This window comes from Carassius auratus, unplaced genomic scaffold, assembly GCF_003368295.1.
Source record: "Carassius auratus strain Wakin unplaced genomic scaffold, ASM336829v1 scaf_tig00006968, whole genome shotgun sequence".
Lineage (NCBI taxonomy): Eukaryota > Metazoa > Chordata > Actinopteri > Cypriniformes > Cyprinidae > Carassius > Carassius auratus.
In genome coordinates, this window is record NW_020523801.1 from 22251 (window position 1) to 37170 (window position 14920).

Here is a 14920-nt window from a genome sequence, read left to right on the forward strand (position 1 = left end):
TTAAATAATAATAATAATAATATGATATTAAACACAGAATGATCAAATTAAGCACTCTTAGGGGAATATAATATTTCGTAAATTTAAAATTGGACAAATTTTCAAACTGTTTGTCATAAAATAATAATAATAATAATAATAATAATAATAATGAGAAGGAAAAAAAAAGAAAAAAAAAAAACGTATCCAAAAAATGTTACAGGTTTCAAAACGGAATATGACTTTTTTTGTGAAACGGGGCATCATTTTCATACATCTTTAGAGGGCGCCAGGCAATTAGGGGAAACACAAGTCAATAGGGAAAGAAATTATAGATCAATATTCCCAATTTCCTATTTATTTATTAAGTTATTACTCCCATTATTAGACTTCTCCTATTTATTTTTTTTATTTTTATTTTTTTCCTTTATATGTTTATTATGCTCCAACCAATGTAATGACATAAATAAAATAAATAAAATCTACAAAGCTTTTTTTATTTTATTTAATGGTTCTCAGGAGGATATTAAAATATTAAGCAAAAAATAAATAAATAAATAAATAAAAAACGGACTTTCACAAGTTTTATTTATTTTATTTTTTTATTATTATTCTTTAATGTCAGGCTCTTAGTGAAGAAAACTTGTCCAAACCGCAGCTACAGTCAATCACTGCTAACATTTTTTTTTTTCTCTCTGAGGGTGAGTTGTACACCTTGCTATTGCTGTATAGCCTGTTTATTATTATTATTTATTTATTTTAAGTCTTAGTATTTACAGAGTTCACAGGCTTTATAAAATTGGTCAATCAATGGTGTCACCAAATCCTTCAGACCATCTGATTACATTTACAGTAAATTACAGATTTTCTTTGCATGTAAAACCTGTTTTGTTTTCCCTTCTGAATCAGGGACAAGCTTGTTGTGTAATAAATAGCTCAATGTCTCACAAGTCCAACTACAACTTATACAAGAAATCTACATATTAGCTTTTTTTAAGCACCATCTAGTGTAAGAACCACTGCTCAGTTATTTTCAGTATGGCCTTTCCAATAAAATACATCCATAATTTAAAACCAATTATTTATCTTAAAATCTGCTAGACTTCTACTTCCTGCTTCTGGTAGCAATTCTGCAGCTAAAATACAGTGTGCTGCCTTGGAATATTTTTCTGATTGTCTATAAACTGTTTGTTGGTCATGATCAAGGCATCACATTGTTTTGTGATTTGTGCATGTACCTCACATTGCAGATTAATTGGACTACGTAGGAATAATGATGGGTCTATTATTTTCTCATAAAATCTGCCCTACACTACAGAGTGAAAGTGTGTATGAAAACATCTGAATTCCCAACGTGATGTTTCTGTACTGTAACAAACAGAATACTGGATCCACTGTGATGTTTCCTGTTATAACAGTTCTGTAAATTCTTCCTGTTTCAGAAGCCAGTTTTCTTTTTCACAGTCTTGCATGATTCAGCTTCTTTGTTCCTTTCACACTGTTGAACTGGCGGATGTGTCATGATTCTGCCTTCATGTCCCGACTTTTCTCTAGTCTTGAGGCAGGATCATGACAGACCCGTGTTTTGTGTACAAGCACATGGCCTTGTCTTTGGGCCATGTGCTTGTGTTGTCTCATTCCCTTGCCCCGCCCCCCTTGTTATCCTAGTCTTGTTGTGATTGCCGTATCTGTGCCACCTGTCGTGTCTTAATTGTTCCCCTATTTAGATCTCCTAGTGTGCTCTGTCTTTCGTCGGTTCATTGTTCTACTTATGTGTTCCTACCTGTCAGCCTTCTGAGATACCTTGTCCTAGAAACCCCTCTGAGAAGTCTTTGTCTTGCAGTGAGTGTTTGTTAGTATTTAGTGTTCAGAGTCATTGTTTACCTTGTTTATTGTGTTTTGTAGAATTCTTTTAGTGTCTACCCTAGCCCTTGTTTTCCCCCTCGTGGGTTTTGTTTTTCCCCTTTTTGTATAATAAATCTTGTTCAGTACATCCTGTCTGCATCTGAGTTCGTCCCAAACCCATCCTCACAACAGGATGCTTCTTTGGCTGTGCAATACTGTTCTATCCTGTGTGGTTAGTGTGTGTGAGTGTGTCTCTCTCTAGTGGAGGACTCACTCATAACAGCCTTCAGTTAGAAGGATGCTGTCCTGTCTTGTGAAGTGGATTTAGGATACATCATGTCCTTCCATCATTTATGTCCTGGGCTCAAGTCTGTGTGAGAGCTCAAACAGAGTCCGTTGATTGTCGATGACGTGTAGGTAATTGATGTACGTTCTCACTTCTGTGCTGTCCTTCTGCGACAGCATGTTTCCTGATGGACACCTATACCCTATAGAAACCAACACATCAGTAGTGAGGATGACTCTGAGTGTACAATACTTTCTGCTATCCGGGTTTAAAATGAAGAGAGAAATTTGAGGGCCAGGTGGAAAACATGTTCAAAACTGTCATTTATTTGCAACTTCATTAGATGTTCTAGCTGGGCCGAGATTACACTTCAGCAAGGTAAGGAAAACATTATTTTACAGTTATTATCTGTGTAATTTGAGAACTTACCCATGTGATCTGTCCGACACTGGCTGATAATGCGCAATGTGTCTGCTATCATGTGCTGCACATAAAATACACTCACATTAGCTTGTTTTGCTCACTTGATGGGACATGACATTAAAGGAATAGTTTGCCCAAAAATTTTAATTCAAGGGTTATTTACTCACCCTCATGTCACTCCAAACTTGTATGAAAAAAAAAAAAAAAAAAATTATATATATATATATATATATATATATATATATATATTATAAGATTATAATAATCTTGGTGACATAGAAAAAAGAAAGTCATACAAGATTAAAATGATGTGAGGTTGAGTAAATGATGAAAATCTCATTTTTGGGTGAACTAGCTTTAAAATAAAAATATAAATACCTCTATAAAGTCTAATTGTTCACTTACTAGTTTATCAAAGTTGACTAGGTTGTCAAGAAATGTTCTGTTGCCTTCGTGAATGAAGGTAATATCTGTTCAGATTGAATTTGTTTAGAAGTCATTACACATAAGTTTGGCAAAAAGTCTCTCAGGAAGAATCTCTCACCATGTCCTAACCAGATCCGTGGCAATAAATGCTATTTCTTTTTTTCAAAACAGCCATGATCAAACATTTTGTCAATAGCTTGTTTGTTTTATTTCTGCTGTGTTGTGATTGGTAGCTCTGTCCACGGCAAAATCTCAGTAGTCCAAAATAAATAAATTTTTCTACATATAATATTTGAATCATCCAAGCATTTCTTTTGGTATTTTTTTTTTTTTTTAATTCCATATATTTATGTAGTTTGAAGTCTGATGTTTGAGAAAATAAACTTTTTTTAATTAACTTTTATTATTAAACCGTAAGTTACATTTGTCCCATGGTGTGATATATAAAAATAAAAAGAAGAAAAAAAAAGCTTCATAATATACAAGTAGCATAAGAGAGATTTATCTTTATTGTTAGACACTTTATTACTTACATTTAGTGTTATTTATTTAATGTGAAATTATGAATAATATTATTCCCCACATGACCCGTAGGACATTACGGAGACAAACTTTGACAAAATTAGCTGTCATCTTTTCAAAAATATTTAAGATTAAAATTATGACAATTCTAAATATATTCATTTATATCTTGTGTGACAGTGAAAATACCATGTCATGTCAACAACCTGCTCTATATGCTAGACTCCAATCATGCTGTCCACATAAGTCCCTGCTCTACTGTACATGTTATGTTTTGTTTATTATTATTATTTCACAGTACAAAATAAAATCTCTGGCTACTTCTTTTCCATTGCAACATTAATCTTCAAATATCTTTTGGAACAGTTGTGCTTGCTTCATATGAAACAGCAGTTTCGTGTTCAGTGAGATAAATAGCTTCTGGCTGGTTAGGACACGGTGTGACATGCAGATTATTAATATTTATTAATCATGTATGTTGTGTATCTTAAATTTGCGTTTCTGCACCTTTCAGAAGCAGAGGCAGGAAAGGGATCTTGGGAGACTTCATCTTCCTGAAGGCATCTCTGTAGGCTTTGTGATTAAAAGAAGGGTCCTGCGGGTCATAAAAAAGCATTCATGTGTACATATTTGCGGGTTTGTTTTATTTTACACTGAAACCATCTGGTTAGACTCAAATCTCTTCCTCTGTAACATCATCTACTGTTTCCTCCCTGTAGGCCAGAGGCTCCCATATGATTACGGCTTCATATATTATGTCCTAATGAGCCGTAAACGGCACAAAATTCTGTAGCAGGAGGTGAACTAGCAGGAGGCAATTTAAGATTGTGATGAGACAATCACTTACCATCAAGCTCTCCAGCTCGGAGAACAACTTCCTGAACTTCCCAGGGACTTTCTAAAAATGAGGACAGGTAAAAAAAAATTAATAAAAAAAAAAAACCTTTAGAACTGAAGCCAATGTACAGTTCCAGTTTCGCAGAGTTTGCAATGCACTTCTTGCTTCTAAAACATAATACATCATAGAGACTGATGACGAAAAAAGTGAAAGTGAAGTGAAGTGACATTCAGCCAAGTATGGTGACCCATACTCAGAATTTGTGCTCTGCATTTAACCCATCCAAAATGCACACACACAGAGCAGTGAACACACACACTGTGAGCACACACCCGAAGCAGTGGGCAGCCATTTATGCTGCGGCGCCCGGGGAGCAGTTGGGGGTTCGATGCTTTGCTCAAGGGCACCTAAGTCGTGGTATTGAAGGTGGAGAGAGAGCTGTACATGCACTCCCCCCACCCACAATTCCGTCCGGCCTGAGACTAGAACTCACAACCCTTCGATTGGGAGTCCAACTCTCTAACCATTAGGCCACGACTTCCCCTAAAAAAACTGCAAGACTACAAACTTCCACATATATAGTAGTATATTTCTGTGCACTAGAGATGGTGTCTTCCTACCTCCCATGTCTGAGTGAGTCGACTGACAGCAGGACTGTTCAGTCCCATAATGATGGAAAAGAATGAGCTCAGGTTCCTCTGTTCTTTACAGCTAAAAAGAAAGGAAGATCACATAAGCGTGCTCATTGTTTGAAATATTTGAATAGAACGAAATACAACCACAAATAACTTAATTTTCAGGAGAAACTTTCTTCCACAATGTCAGGGTGTTGATGTGATTGCTAGGATGTTTTGAGTTGCCAGGTGGATGTTTGTAGGGCTATGGTCGTTCAGCTAAAATATGGGATTATTTTAGATTAGACTGAAGGTCTGGAATTCATGGCAGCTTTCATTGGCCAAGGCCCGCCCATGAGAGCGTTTGACCGACATGTAAAACAACCAACTACAGTTCATTTCGTTCATAATCACGTTTTGAAGCGTAGAAATGTCGCCGAAATAACAGACCGGTGTGTAAAACTCTTGGACGTATTTTAGGGTGCTTTCACACTTGGTTCACTTGCCTGGTCCGAACCCGAGTTCGGTTGCTCCCCCCTCCCCCTGCCCCCGCTGGACTGTGTTCATATTATCATATTTGAGTCCGAACCGCGGTTCGCTTGCGTCATAAAGCCATCAGCTGTTTACCCCGTTGCTTGGTAACAACAGCGCAGGAGAAGGTGGCAAATCCATAACATTACTCTCTGCACTTTTATGTATTACGTTTTTGAACTGTTCGTTTTCTTGATAAAGCTTCGGTACATAACGGCACTTTCGTCTGTCTTACGAATTTACTGAAAATGCTCTAAAGAACATTTAAGGCGAACATAAATGAGATGTACAGCTTTCTGCTTGCAGCGCATCAGTCATGCTCATCAGGAAAGTGCGTGAAACACACACAAACACACATTTTCATCAATTAATTTGTCATTAAAAGCGGTTCACTTCCGTGATTTGGTACGATTGTGTTCACATAAGCAGCGGACCGTACCAGAGTTCACATGAAGCGTACCCCAGACCACTGTTTTTAAGCAGACTCGGGTACGGTTCGTGGGTGCGCATCCGAGTACGGAAGACAGCGTACACATCATCCAAACGAACCGAATTCTGACGTCAATCGACTCCAGGTGCTAGTGTGAAAGCACCCATAAAGATTCTATGCCGTGAACTTTAAATATTTCACATACTTTAGAAAATCCAGCGGTTAATTGATCCTGATGAGCGCTCATCGTCACAGTTGTAAACACGGCGGCTTTCTTATTTCTTCCACTGTATTTTTGTTTCCAGGCGGAACAATAAAGAACGCGCCACATGTCGTGCAGAAATCCTGTAGAATTCAACCAATCCGGTGACGACTTTGGCACTCCTGAAGTGTTTCCACTTTTGTGTCCCATTTGCATTAAACGTTTAGCCAACGGTCTGTGGGCGTGACGTCTCAGGCTGAGAATAAGTGTACACTTACTGTGCTGCGATCTTGATGAATTTCTTGAAGAGCTGCACACGTTTGCAGAGGTTTGGGCACATGAGCACTTCAGTCATCACCCACTGCTGAGTCTCATTGCAGCGCTGCAACAGCTGCTCCAGCGCCATCGTGTGGCCGGCGCTCACGTCTCGGCTCAGTGTAAAGTATACCAGCTCTTGCTGCAGAGAAAAGTAAAATGTGATGGCTCTGAGGTTGTTGAACATTGTTACCGGATCTTTTTTGGAATCAAAACTATTGAGTGTGTTTGATTACAAGCCAGCCATGTTCTTAAAATGATCACTGCCATTGTATATATTTACTTTCATTCCAGACTGATATTACATCAAGCAACTGTGTTTGAGTCTAATGTAACTAACTCAGTTAGTTTGTATTTCATTGATATCTTTTCTAGGACACCTTCTCTAGTGCTGCACTGTCGGAAATGTGCAGACATTACCTCATGCATGATACTAAAGAGACTCCAGTCACAGTTGGTGAGCGACACGGCTACATCCCACGTGTTCATGCTCAGCATCTTCACTGAGCTCTGCTGCCTGTTATCAGTGAAGGGACTCTGGGACAACAGAAGATAGACATCCTGATTGTAATTAATCTTTTCAAATTAATTGGTAAATGGACTGCATTTATATAGCGCTTTCAACAGACCCCATGGCCATCCAAAGCGCTTTACAAGTTGCCTCACATTCACCAACAACCTACATGAACCACTGAGCCACTGCCGCCCATTAAGATTAAGATTAAAATTTAAATTAAGATGAATATACTTTGTATAAACACATATTCCTTGTTGACCCAGACCAGTTATGAATACTAAGCTAAAGTGGGTCAATCACAAATTGTCATAGACATTAGAATCATAAGCATATTTGATTCCCAATATTTGCATATCAACAACTATTGGATATCCTGCAAATTGATCCAGCATAAGAGAAGGTAATGTAAGGTTTTGTATATTATTCAAGTTTATTTTTATACTTGCAAAGAGTTTGTTTCTGGCATAAAATCCTGGCAGGAACTTTGGTGCAAGAAAAGTTAAGAATGCAAGTTGTGTGCACAAGTACAGTTGTGTGTTGACTTGAACTAATGGTGTGGAAAGCAGGATTCTTTTAAGAGCAGTTCAGAGAACAGCATTCTGACTCTCACCACGATCTCCGTCAGGTCTCTTCTGCAGACGTGCAGCCTCTCAGCGGCACTGAGTGAAGACGAGAACACACACTGATCTGACTGAAGCAGAACCTTCTCTGGAGAAAGAGAGAGAGAAATAACGATGGAGAGAAAGCGTCAATGTCAGGGAATATCAAAAGGGTAAACAGTGAGCTACAACAGAAATCAGGTAACTAAAAATGTATTTAGAAATTATTTACTTACTCCCAAGAGCCAATTGCGCAGTAGGGAAAAGTTAAATAATAAAAGAGTTCTTACAAAATACTTGAGGCCATGCCAAAAGTGAGTGCACCACTAAAAAATGGTGTATTATTTGCTGAAGGGGTTCTCTTTAAAAATTCAATTTTGACTCAAATGTGAATAGCCCTCTAGTTTTAGAATTTTATGACTTTATATTTTATAATAAATTCTACCGTTTATTTTTATAAGTATGTTGCATAACGATTTTAAATAACAAAAATGTATTATTTCATTAATCACACACAAAAAAAAAAAAAAAAAAAAAAAAAAAAAAACTTTGGACAGCTAGGTTGAAATGGATACTGCACTCCAAATTCAAAATATTGGCTAAAGTTGCTTTTCCTGTCACCGGTCCTCAAACTCCACATTCATGGGAGTTGTCAGATTGAGAACACATAACAGGAAAAATGCAGTACGCTGTGTTTTCCGCCACCTGGCAACCCAGTGTGTGGAAGAACTATTGGATAAATCGGCAGTGGGTGAAATCGCATAGACCAAAACAAAGGCAGACATTTTGACACTGAATGCACATTTCAAAGTAGAATAACTGGCTTTAGCATTGTTTTTCGAAGAAACAAGTATGTGAACTTGTTATATCTGCAAACATGGTATTTTTAATGCTTTAGAACAGTCAAAACAATTACATACAGCGCCTTTAAGACAAGCTTTAAGCTCTGTTGTACCATAATAACTTGTTTAAAAGCATGATGGCACCCCAGCAGACAGGGATGTCTCAAACACAAAGCTGCAGTTATGTCAATCAATATGAAAATAGACAGTTGAATGAACTTGCTTAGACCTCCAGGATATGTGACGGCCATCAGCACCATGTCGTCTTCAGCACAGTCGAACCTTTCAGCCACAGTGCTCAACAGTTCCTGCACGGACACCTCACTGTGGGTCCTCACACTCACGTATGAGTCTATGGTCACATACACACGACACAGCACTGAGGAGAAACACACACACCCAACACCGCATGAATCAGCCACCAATTCTCATAAAAAATGCTATAAAATAAGATTATCATGTGCTGTTATTCATAAACAACCTGCCGTGGGTCTCCAGCAGCTCTGCAGGCAGTCAGAACGCTATGAGAGTGTACAGGAGAGAAATATGAGGGAATATTTGATGAGCTTACCTTCCTTCCTCTCCCTCTGAGCTCCTCTCACAGGGTGCCAGTTCTCCTTTAGACTCAGCTGATGGAAGAGAGCTTTATTCTGGAACATAGTAAATGTGTGGCATTGAGAATATTATTGTTTATGAAAAATACACACACTCACACACATACACACACAAAACGGTGAAAGCCTGAAACTGTACAACTCATCATCTCAGTCTTGAAAATGAGTAGTGTTATTGTTAAGTAAAACTAAAACAAAACATTAACGGAAATATATATATATATATATATATATATATATATATATATATATATATATATATAATGAAATGAACATGTGGATTACTACACCATATTACTATAATAATGTCTATAAATGCAGAAAAATAAAGTTAAATGTTAATTTTAAAAATAGCACAAAATAAGTACAACTTGGACAATATCCTAAAAAAAAATAAAGCTAAAAATATCAAAATAAAAGCTAATTTCATGTAATTCATACATTTCATAATACTAATTTTCATTGATATTATAATAATATAAATAATTCTAAAATAACACTGAACAAGAGGATTTTTTTATTTTTTAAATATGAATTACTAGCAGCAGAAAATCCATAGGTAAAGCAGAAGCTTTAAAGAGATACTCGACCCCAAAATGAAAATTTTCTCATTAATCACTTACCCCCATGTCGTTCCAAACTCGAAAAAGCTTTGTTCATCTTCAGATCACAATTTAAGATATTTCGGATGAAAACAGTGAAGTTTGTGACTGTCTCATAGACTGCCAAGTAAAATACACTGTCAAGGTCCAGAAAAGTACTGAAAAGCATCATCAGAATAGTCCACCTGCCATCAGTGGTTCAACAGTAACGTTATGAAGAGATGAAAATACATTTAAAAATGCAAAACAAAAAAAAAAATGCAAAAAAATAAAATAAAAAAAATAATATATATATATATATATATATATATATATATATATATATATATATATATATTCAACAATCTTTATTCAACAAATTGTGACATAGAAGAGACAAATTGTTAAAAATTGTTAAATTTAATAAAAAAAAAAAATTGCGTACACAAAGTATTGTCGTCGCTTCATAACTTTATGAAGACTTTTTTAATTCAAAAATTTGAAAGTGAAAGAGACGTGACATTCAGCCAAGTATTGTGACCCATACTCAGAGTTCGTGCTCTGCGTTTAACCCATCCAAACTGCACACAACAGTGAACACACACATACACACACACACACACACACACACACTGTGAACACACACCCAGAGCAGTGGGCAGCCATTTATGCTGCGGCCCCCAGGGAGCAGTTGGGGGTTCGATGCCTTGCTCAAGGGCACCTAAGTCATGGTATTGAAGGTGGAGAGAGCACTGTACATGCACTCCCCCCACCCACAATTCCTGCTGGCCCGAGACTCAAACTCAACCCTTCGCTTGGGAGTTCGACTCTCTAACCATTAGGCCATGACTTCCCCTCCTCCTTTGTCTCCCCTGTGTCACTCCACAGATGAGACAAATTGTTGAATGAAGTCTTTTTTTTTTGGCATACAGAAAGTATTCTCGTCACTTCATAACGTTACTGTTGAAACACTGATGTCAGATTAACTATTCTGCCAAGCTTTACACACTTTCTGGACCTTGACAATGTATTTTACTTGGCAATCTATGGGACAGTCACAAGCCTCCCGGTTTTCATCCAAAATATCTTAAATTGTGTTCTGAAAATGAACAAAGCTTTTACGGGTTGAAAAATGACAAAATCTTCATTTTGTGGAGGAGTATCCCTTTAAATGTTTAAGCTCTTTAAAGCAGGATGGATTCTGATAGGCTGACTGCCTTTGAAAGTGATTCCAGCTATATCGTTCTTCTGTGTTGTTATAATTATAGTCATGGTGTGGAATTAAAACTTTAAAGATATCATTATTGTCCCTGGTGTGAATGGGCTCATATTTAACATTTTTATAATATTTCTTAAGCCCATTTTGGAAAAGCTCTCTATTAAAATCTGTGGTTGAAAATTTAGGTTTACTTTAGGATGGAGTTTGTTTTTTTCTTTAGTTTTTTCTTTGTTGAAGTGAGAATGATAGAAGTGACCGAAGCTTGAAATGCCCTGCTTTTGCTTTTTTAAATCACAAAGCCTCAAGCGTGTGCAAGTGTCAATACAATGACTCTTAAGTGTCAATATAGTGATTTCTGAACAAGCTTTCCCCAATAAAACACAAGGAGTTCAATCAAAGTACAGTGAGAAGGCTTAATAGAGATTCTGTGCAGGTAATACAATAGATGGTCTTAACTCTTACCTTCCTTTGCGGAGAGTATTCATCTACCGTGCTGAGAGATGAGAGGGGTAGGAAGACAAGGGAGACAAAAAGAAACAGAGAAGAATGAGTCAAAGGAATCACCTGTAATATAAATGTGGCATTATATAAATTCTGCAAGATGGCATCTCCCAACAGTCGTAAAAATCCTTTTCTCATTCAGATCAGGCCTGAATCATCAAAGGGAACATCTCGGTTATGTATGGTAACCCTCGTTCCCTGAAGGAGGAAATCAGCTGCACTGGATGCAATAATTTCATGCCGATGTGCATTGGCTCATCTATTGAATCGATATCCCAATTTGTCGGTCACCTACATGATATCTCCGTTCCCTCCTTCAGGAAACGAGGGTTACCATATATAACCAAGACATTATGAATGAGAAATGGGGGATTTAAGCCTAATAAAACTGAGTGTGTAACATCAGTTGTGATTGTGGCAAAGTGGTGACTCACTGTCTCCTTTGCATCCGTAGAAGTTTCTGAAGTTCTTTTAGATCCTTCTCCAGTGAGGGAAACTCATAGAGATCATCCAGAACGTATCTGTACAGAGTCTACAAATGTTAAAATGAACACATTTTTAGGTTGCAAATGGGGCATAACTTACTGCCGTGGCAACTGAAAAATCTGATTCATTTCACTTATTTAAATAACAAAAACGGATAAGTGTGCACCATTTCACTGAGATACATGTTCATGTGTCGCGTATGCTAATGAAAATGTCTGAGGGCATTTAAAAATCCTCTGAAGCCAGCAATAATCTCGTGATCTTCACTTATGTAGCATTAAGGAATCAAGTGCTGTAGGGGTGGTGGCATTTTTGTATTTTCTAAAAATAATTCCCTCCCTTCTCTCCATCCGTACCTTGAGGAATAGCTTGGCGTGCTCGTTGTCCCGGGGCAGGTCTGTGCACAGCGAGCTCCACTGGGACAGCAGGTGCAGCACTTTTCGTTTCCTAAGCAGAGTGTCTCTCCGCTCCTCTTTCATCCTGCATTTCTTTGAACAATAGGTGGACCAGGAGCAGTTAAGGCATAAAATCTATTCCAGCACGCTAGACTGCTCTGACACAGTTCAGAGCAAGGAGGAAATGCCTGCGGCTGAATTCTCTGTGTTAAATTAAAAGGGGTTCGGTAACAGAGAATTAATTGAGTGCCCTCGGCTAAACAGCATGGAATTTGTTAAGTGGTTTAACGCCAGGTAGATCGTTAAGATCATGTAAAAGAACATGTGTAACAGAGCTGTAAATCAGAATATCAGAAGGATTTCTGAAGGATCATGTGACACCGAAGACTGGAGTAATGATGCTGAGCTTTGCATCACAGGAATAAATGACATTTTAAAATATATTAAAAAGGAAAACAGATACAAATACAACCTTGGTTAGCATAAGAGACAGCTTTTATAAACATGAAAAATGACTGACCCCAAACTTTTAAGTGGTTCTTTATATTGTACAGCTCACATTTAAAAAAGCATGCAGGCAACTGTTATAGCAAAAACAACATCAGCAATGAAGCATAAGAGAGCATGTGTTCATATCATGAGAAGGATATTGACCGAGTAGTGCTTGGCACAGGTCACTGGTGGACATGAACACAGGGTACGTCAGCAGGAAGTCATCCAATAGATTATCTGAAAATGAACAGAACATGTAACACATATTAGACATTTAAGTAAGAAAGCAACACAAAATCATGAAAAACTCTGGAGAAACTTCACAATGAAGAATGCTTTTAAGATTTTAAACCCTTATGTCATTTCAGTACTATTCGTTTTGTCAGAGGAGACGTTTTGAAGAATGTTCATACTGCTCTTTTTCAAATAATAATGGTGGATGGGGCTCAAAAAAAGCATAAAAGAATCGTATGATCATTCCATATGACTTAAGTGCTATAGTCCGAGTCTTCAAGTCATACAATTTATTTGTGTGTGTGAAAAAACAAAACAAAACAAAAAAAAAGATTAAACACTGGCCAACATTTAATTTTGGGGCAAACTATTCCTTAAAACCTGTGGGTTTCACAAAGTAAATCATTGCAGCTACATTGAGACAGTAAAGCTAAGACTCTGGTGCATGTACTGTCGCATCATGAAAAATTGTGCACAGCTGAATCAAACCAAACAGGCAGTTTACATGTGCTCTTGTTTGTTTTCTTCTGTTCTCTCTTTTCTCCTGACCCCCTGTCCCCTACATTTTCACACTTTAGTATTGCACCACTTTAATTCGAGTTGTGTTTGCCCGGAAGCATTCAGTGCCGCTGTTCATACATCATCTCGCTGTGAAAGTATGACTGAATTAATCGAGCGCTTGGTGCGTGCTGACCTTGAGCAAGCCTCCCAATGTTTTTAATCCCACACCACAGCAATGACGGGAATACTTATCTGCCTCGCAGAATGACAGAACGTTTCCTCTGTGTATAGTAAAGAGCCACATTCAACCATATGCTGTGTAAACTTTGCTAAAGAGATTTATTTCATGCTGGAAAAGACAAAGAACCTTTTATCATTCACCTTAATGTAACCTCATATGAAATGAAGGGATTCTTTGTTTCCATTATTTCATCTACTGACAATAATTCTTAATAGAACAACAGTATCCTACAGAATGATAAGCTCTCAGATGAGAAATTCAAAAAGGAGCGGTACACAGGATCTAAACAGATCTGATCAACTCATTATTCAAGTGAAACATTTTTATGCACGTTTAATTACGCTTAATTATATGTTAAGCGCATTGCATATAATAATAAAATAATAATAATAATGAAAGAGGTATATAAATATTATACTATAATATGGTTGTGTGTGTGTGTGTGTATATATATATATATGTACATACATGCACGCGCACACACACACACACAGTATAGAGAAATTTTATTTATTTACAATGTTTGCTGGTAATATTTTTGTGGTACACTATCATAAGTAAAATAAAGATAAAGACATAAAATTTTCTACTCAGCAAGGAAATTAAAATGATCAAAAGTGACAGTAAAGATATTTATAATCTTACAAAAGATTTATATTTCTAATGCTTTATTTTTGACTTCCTGGAAAATAATAATAATAATAATCACAGTTTCCACAAAAATATGAAGCACCACAACATTTCACAAGTTCATAAAAAAATATTGATGTAATGGCAAAGCTGAAAATTCAGCTTTGCCATCAGCGATACATTTTACAACATATTTAAAATCAAATGTTGTTCATTTATTTTCAATTGTAATAATATTTCACAATATTTATACCTATATCAATTTTACTGTATAGATCAAATAAGTGCAGCCTTGGTTAGCAAAGACGACTTCTTCCAAAAACTTTTTTTTTTATTATTTGTTTTGTAATTACAACTAATATTCTAAATTGTTATATATAATAATTATTATTATTATATATGTGACCTGTGCTGGCAAAATGAGTCACAATGAGCACATAAAAAAAAAAAAAAAAAAAATCATTACAAATAAAGAAGTTCAAATCAAGAGCATTAAGTGATTTCCTCATTTCTTTTACTGTTCGATTAACATTAATGACACAGACGTCCTGTATTAAGACCTACTGTAATGCATGTATCTAATATAATGTTACACATCAGATGTTATTTCCCCAACAGTTAACCAAACATTCACTTAAGACATAACATATTATGTTT

At 36.6% G+C, this 14920-nt stretch overlaps 1 protein-coding gene across 2 annotated transcripts; it reads right to left on the bottom strand.

The window, feature by feature from the left end:
• Positions 1-605: 605 nt before the first annotated feature.
• On the bottom strand, positions 606-13037 carry LOC113071315 (rap guanine nucleotide exchange factor 5-like). Of its 2 annotated transcripts, none has more exons than XM_026244684.1 (15): positions 12127-12568; positions 11719-11816; positions 11246-11276; positions 8941-9019; positions 8599-8748; positions 7539-7636; positions 6832-6948; positions 6375-6553; positions 4940-5030; positions 4329-4379; positions 3989-4076; positions 2939-3003; positions 2540-2594; positions 2020-2312; positions 606-1494 (listed from the first exon to the last, which is right to left on the bottom strand). In XM_026244684.1, the coding sequence occupies exons 1-14, from the start codon at positions 12247-12249 to the stop codon at positions 2176-2178; spliced, it is 1362 nt and encodes a 453-aa protein (XP_026100469.1). In that variant the 5' UTR covers positions 12250-12568; the 3' UTR covers positions 606-1494; positions 2020-2175. The 2 variants fall into 2 exon arrangements, with proteins under 2 accessions (XP_026100469.1, XP_026100468.1); XM_026244683.1 differs by lacking the exon at positions 606-1494 and adding an exon at positions 12816-13037 and having other exon boundaries at positions 1662-2312; positions 12127-12271.
• Between the last annotated feature and the right edge of the window lie 1883 nt (positions 13038-14920).

Coding starts and splice junctions, on each gene's coding strand:
- LOC113071315 (XM_026244683.1), bottom strand. CDS start 12,931: ATGTCTAATATGTGTTACATGTTCTGTTCATTTTCAGATAATCTATTG. Junction 12,272..12,815: donor TGCCAAGCACTACTCGGTCA/ATATCCTTCTCA, acceptor CTCCTGGTCCAC/CTATTGTTCAAAGAAATGCA. Junction 4,380..4,939: donor GACTCACTCAGACATGGGAG/GTAGGAAGACAC, acceptor CCTCATTTTTAG/AAAGTCCCTGGGAAGTTCAG.